Consider the following 6000-nt stretch of genomic DNA (forward strand, 5'->3'; position numbering starts at 1 on the left):
AGGACACTTCATTACTGCTATACGCACAGGTAGAAAAGGCAAAACATATCACAAAAACAATAAGAGGGAGTGAATTATCAGGTTATAAAATGATAATACCGTTATTTCTGCTAGTGTTTTTGTGGTTAGCACAGTAGATTTGCCTTGAACTTGTGAGATACCTACAAAATAATATGGCACCCAAAAATGAGAGAGAAATCAAGACAGAAGGAACAGTTTGAGTTATATAACTTAAAACTCATAACACAAAAGGGAGGTAACTATTTGTTTGATATAATTTTGTTCACATTATGTCAGGTCTTAAAAAAAAAAAATCTAGCTTCTGAGATCAGAAGAAAAAGTAAAAGCAGAAAAGGACTGGGGGTGCTGGTTGACAGCCAGCTGAATATGAGCCAGCAGTGTGCCCAGGTGGCCAAGAAGGCCAACGGCATCCTGGCCTGTATCAGAAATAGTGTGGCCAGCAGAAACAGGGAGGTGATTGTTCCCCTGTACTGGGCACTGGTGAGGCCGCACCTCAAGTACTGTGTTCAGTTTTGGGCCCCTCACTACAGGAAAGACATTGAGGTGCTGGAGCGTGTCCAGAGAAGGGCAACCAAGTTGGTGAAGGGTCTAGAGCACAAGTCTTGTGAGGAGCAGCCAAAAGAACTGGGGTTCCGTAGCCTGAAGAAAAGGAGGCTGAGGGGAGACCTTATTGCTCTCCACAACTACCTGAAAGGAGGTTGTAGTGAGGTGGGTGCTGGTCTCTTCTGTCAGGTGGCTGGAGACAGGACGAGAGGAAATGGCCTCAAGTTGCGGCAAGGGAGATTTAGGTTGGATATTAGGAAAAATTTCTTTACTGAAAGGGTTGTCAGGCATTGGAACAGGCTGCCCAGGGAAGTGGTTGAGTCACCATCCTTGGAGATCTTCAGAAAACACGTAGACGAGGCACTTCAGGACGTGGTTTAGTGGGCATGGTGGTGTTGGGTTGACAGTTGGACACAAAGATCTTAAAGGTCTTTTCCAACCTAAATGATTCTATGATTAAGGAAGCAAGATCTTCAGAATAGTTGATATAAGGAAGAGGGGTTGAATTAATTTCTCTTGCTTTAGCAATTAATTCGATCTCCATTAAAAAAAAAAAAGAACCATCATATATTATTGAAGCAGAACAGTTCCAAAGCACCATCAGACATGTAATAACGCTGCAAGACAGCACAAGAAAAGTTTCTGTTCCAGGTACTGAGTCCGACCAGAAACTTCCCAAAAGACAGGTGGAAAGCCAACACCATCTGTTGCCCTGCCTCCTCCTTTCACTCAGGCTACATGCACTCACCCAGCCTGCCTGGGCAGCAGAGGCAACCCAAAGATGCTGTGAGGAGCAGAAAGCTCGGACGGGCTGAGCGGCAGCAGCATGCCTGCCGGTCTCTGCCCTACCCCCAAGGCCTGCTGCCTTCGGAAACAACAGCAGCCTGGAAGTGCTGAGGAGCAAAGTGCCACCGGTGGTAATGCACATTCCTGCAGCACTTGTGGCAACACTCTGGAGGATGACAATTAACCCTGCTATAGGCATCCAAAGCATACAGTGTGGACTCCAGCAGCAGGGAATCTGAAATGACTAAATCAGCTCTAAAAATCTGACTGACATTAGGACCTGAAGATAAACTCATCCAGAATTATTTTTTTAGTGGCATTTTAAATACAAAATTGTAGTTAAAGTAGATTTAACTGCATGAAGAGCTGTTAGATTTGAAGATACAGATAGTCTTACTTACAATACAACTGCTGCTGAGCAATTTTGCTTCTAAAAATGTTTGGACTGGAGACCCAGTTAGCTTCTTACACAGATTTTATGAACTAATGTTTACAAATTTCTAAAATTTGAAAATGTAACTGGGAATACTTTGGAAAAAAAATCATGGCAGAGTTTGTGGACTCATTTTTTTTAATTCAAATCCTGAGCAAAAAAGCAGAAACACATAATATGTGTACAAAGCCCACCCATTGAATAAAGATGGGCATACAATAGCAGCACTGCAGGGATAACTACAACTGATACAGACAGTAGGTTTGCAAGGATAAAAGAAAGAGGATTACTCTTATATAAAATGATCTGTTCTTTTACTTAAATCGATCAATCACTACATACATGCTAAAGCACCTTCAATACCTATACCTAAAGAAAAGCCGATTGTTAAAGTTTACTTACTGTGACAGTGGGGAAAAAAGAAAAACAACCCCTCTGTAATACCAGGTGATCACAATTAAGTATCAAACAGATGTCTACCCTTATAAATATTGACTGAACAGAAGTTACATGTCAAAATAACATTTTCCTGTAAGTATAGCTACAGAAAAAGCTGAGTGTAAAAAAGGCCCCCTTCCAGAATTGATTGAGGTACAGGACAGCAACTTACTGTTACAGAAAATCAGACATTTTTCTGTTTCACCCCTACTGGCTTTCAGTGGCATGTTCAGGTGGTTTTACAACACCGTCAGGGGGCTCACGGCAGCAGGCACTTTTAAAATGGCTTTTTTTTTTTTTTTGTCAGAAAAGGGACACAGATAGTTCTGTCATACTACCTACCAAAGGAAGCAACTCATTTCAGAAACCTCTTAGCACAAGCTACACTCCTTCTCTCCTCCGTCACTGACCATGTCTGTACAAGAAGAGATCTACCAATACAGGAACACTAATAAATATTGAAAAAGCATTTCTAGTGTAGATGCACTTGTACCAGCAAAGCTTAGCATTTACCAGAATGGCTTCTTCATTCATACATGAGCAAAACAAATGTCCAGTTAAGGCTAGAGGCTTTCTCTCTCAATATATCATGGCCTTCAGAGAAGTAATGAAGCTTGATTCTTCCACTGAAAAGTAGGGCTGCTAAAATGTCCAGGAAAGACAACACATGTACAAAAAGTTTATGCTTCTACTGTAATCAAAGATTTTATTTACGATCATATGCAATACCATTTAAAACAGCTCTTTAACATAAGCTGCATCCCCAGGAGGATTTTTTTTTTTTACTGCTATTGCATACACACAGCTGATTGATTTTCTTTCAGACAGCTTGTTATATTACCAAGGGAAGGATCTGTAATGCAAAACAATCTTTCTTACTGCCATGCCTAATCAAAATTGGAAGATATGCAGATACATCAAATGTACACATCTGAGATGAGGCCTAAAGCTATGAAAGTTTAAAAAAAACCCACAATTATAATTGCAGAGACCTATGGTACTCACCCAGATGTACTATTTATGGTGAGTGCATGGTTTTCTTGGACTGCGTATCTAATTCTATCTGTAAGCGTGACTTCCATGAGACTTTAGTGCAAGCTCAACTGCGTTTCCCAATACAAAGGAGTAGGTCAAGCACAGCTGATTTGTTCAGCTGCGCTCTGACCTGTGCAGTCACTGTGATTATGTTTTTTAATTGAAGTTATACAGAAAACTGGAAGTGTATATTTAAGCCATTAGGAATTGCCATATTAGAAATTTTATAAATGCTAATGCTGAACAACACATTTTGAATGGCCTTGCCCTGTTCTCTCATTGCATGTATGAGTTTGGGAGATGGTGGGAGCAAAATTGGCTTCATACACATAAAAAGAACATGTTTAAAATAGAATACAGTTCTCATGACACTTTCCCAGGTTTCCTATTACCCTTTAATACAAGGGAGATAAATAATATACCATACTCACATAAGAACTCCCACACTGGCAACTGGAAAGACAGTGTTATCTCTAAGGGTAGATGAACGAGGAATCAAGTTTTACTCAGTGTCCTAGGTACAAGACTTTCAATGTGAAGTTGCCCAACTTTTAAGCTGAGGCTTTTAACTTAACTTTTACAAGCTGTGGAGTTTTCTGCTACCAATGCAGTGGAAAACTAGTGACAAAAATCCACACATTAAATAACAAAAGACAGTTTGTCACAGTGGCTGCAGAAGGAAAAGCAGCAGCGTGCAGAAAAAAGTTTTCTGTACCTCATGCAAGCACCTCTTTTGAAAACTCACTGCTGCATGCCGTGCAATGTGAGACACTGCATCGGTCACATTCTTTCAAAGTTTACTCTAAGCGAACAAGAACAGCATAGCAAGTGGAGCAAAATGCCAGTGAGCTAAATACACTGTTAGTTAATGAGGTCCTGCTGCACATGAGAACTTGCATACAACAGAGCATGAACTAATGCACAGCAATGTTGGGGACATCCACTTCAAAGTTGCTATGTAAATCAGCATGAGAACACATAAAACTACATCAAGATTTTGACTTAGGTTGACATCATCGGTTTAGTTTTCAATAATGTAAAATTATGTTAATGCCCAACTGTACTGTGCCACTTTTATGTGTGTTTTAGCAATGTAAAACTCCATAAGAGCATCATATACTAAAAAAAAAAGCCTGAAGAAAGGTTTTTAAGAAGTCGTTATTAGTGACAATCTACAATTAAGCCCTCTCATAGACCTAAAAATCTAAAAAGTTATTTTCTCTGAGGTTAAATGAAAATCACTCATCAGTCAGGGAGTACCTTGATTAAAATACATTAATCATAGGAAAATATGCAATCAATACTTTCAGCAGCTATACAGACAGAAGAACGTGATTAAATTCCACTTCTCTACCCTCCCCCCCAGCCCATTTTAAAAAGATGGTTAGTTACCAAAATATAAAATACCACTGTACTAATAAAACATTTTCAAAGTAGCAACTTTCAGTCAATACTGTATCCCTCCTGGCTAGAATCTGTCCTTTCAGGCTCTAGTTTCCCTGGCTGTTCATTGTGGCGCTGCCTCTCACACGTGATGTCATCTTGGAGTAACCAGATTAAACTGGCCGGGAACCTCACCGGAGCTGCAGGCCTGAAGTTTACACTCAAATTACAGCGCATGGATGAGCAATGAATAAAAGCCAGTGAGAGGGATCAAATCTTCTACAAATCAGGCAATGTTATCTTGACACAAGTACAAAGTTAATACTGATGTAATCGACTCCACTATCTGAATGGCCACTGAGGTTTGTTAGTTTCAGTGGAATTGTTTAGCTAGGTGTGTTTTTGAGCATTTCTTTCACTCACGGGATTTCCAGCATGACGCTTACAGATATCTGTCAAGATCGCAGTTACACGGATAGAAATTCTGTGCTGTGATTGCTAACTTTAAAAAATATTAATACCTAAAGAGTCATCAAATCACATCGAGTTTTCTACAGCAATTTGCTGAATTATTGTAGTGCCACAATTGCTGGCTCAGATGTTTTGTATTCCTGCAGTTCATCCAACTGCCTCCATCAGATTCAGAATGCTAGCCGTGAGTCTACCGTGCATCCGTTATTGGGAGACACAGGTTTTGCATGTTATTAGAATATGCAGGTTATTACGGGGGCGGGGGGAGGGACACAACAACAAAGAAATCCTGCAGAGACGTAAGAGCCAACAAAAGGCAGCGGCCCGTTTGAAGCTAGCAGTCCACACTCAGGGGACGATTTTTAGCCACACTTTTCAGACTCCTGGGACAAAGTGATGGGGCTGTAGCGCTTGAGCTCAAACGTGGTTTTTAGGGGCAACCCCGGCCTGCCACCCACGTTTTTCCCACCGGTTTCCAACACCGGAGCAAGAACTGCAGCAGCCGAACTACGCTACCGAGTTAGCCTGCGAAGGCTGAAGTGCCGGCGGCGGTACAGCCACGCTCCTTTAAGTCATATCCTGCACTTCACTCCAGCTCGTTACACGTTTCACCGGGGACAGGCGGGGGGGGACACGACCCCAAGTCCTCCCCGCGGGTTCTGGCGGCCGGAAGGAGCGGCGGGGAGGGCAGGCAGGGCTGCGCCGGGAGGGCAGCGGCCGGGGGGAGGGGGCGGTTTGGGGGCACCCCGGGTCATGCGGTCACTTACAGACGTGGTCGTCCATCCTCAGCGGCCTCCGGAGACGGATGCTGGCCGGGACGGTTTTATCCATCAGCTCCTCGACGCTCTGCAAAGAGGCGACCGCACGCCGTCGTCAGCTCGCCCCCGGGC

The 6000-nt window shown here is 42.5% G+C and overlaps 1 protein-coding gene across 1 annotated transcript in view; it reads right to left on the reverse strand.

Moving 5' to 3' along the window:
* The window catches only part of GLDC (glycine dehydrogenase (decarboxylating)), a 50128-nt gene extending 44172 nt beyond the window's left edge, over positions 1 to 5956 (reverse strand). Inside the window, exon 1 of the mRNA XM_010586054.1 lies at positions 5878 to 5956. Within this exon, the coding sequence (XP_010584356.1) occupies positions 5878 to 5941 (64 nt within the window). The 5' untranslated portion in view covers positions 5942 to 5956. The remainder of the gene's footprint in view (positions 1 to 5877) is intronic.
* Between the last annotated feature and the right edge of the window lie 44 nt (positions 5957 to 6000).

The sequence above is a fragment of the Haliaeetus leucocephalus genome, unplaced genomic scaffold (assembly GCF_000737465.1).
Source record: "Haliaeetus leucocephalus isolate CR32 unplaced genomic scaffold, Haliaeetus_leucocephalus-4.0 Scaffold139, whole genome shotgun sequence".
Lineage (NCBI taxonomy): Eukaryota > Metazoa > Chordata > Aves > Accipitriformes > Accipitridae > Haliaeetus > Haliaeetus leucocephalus.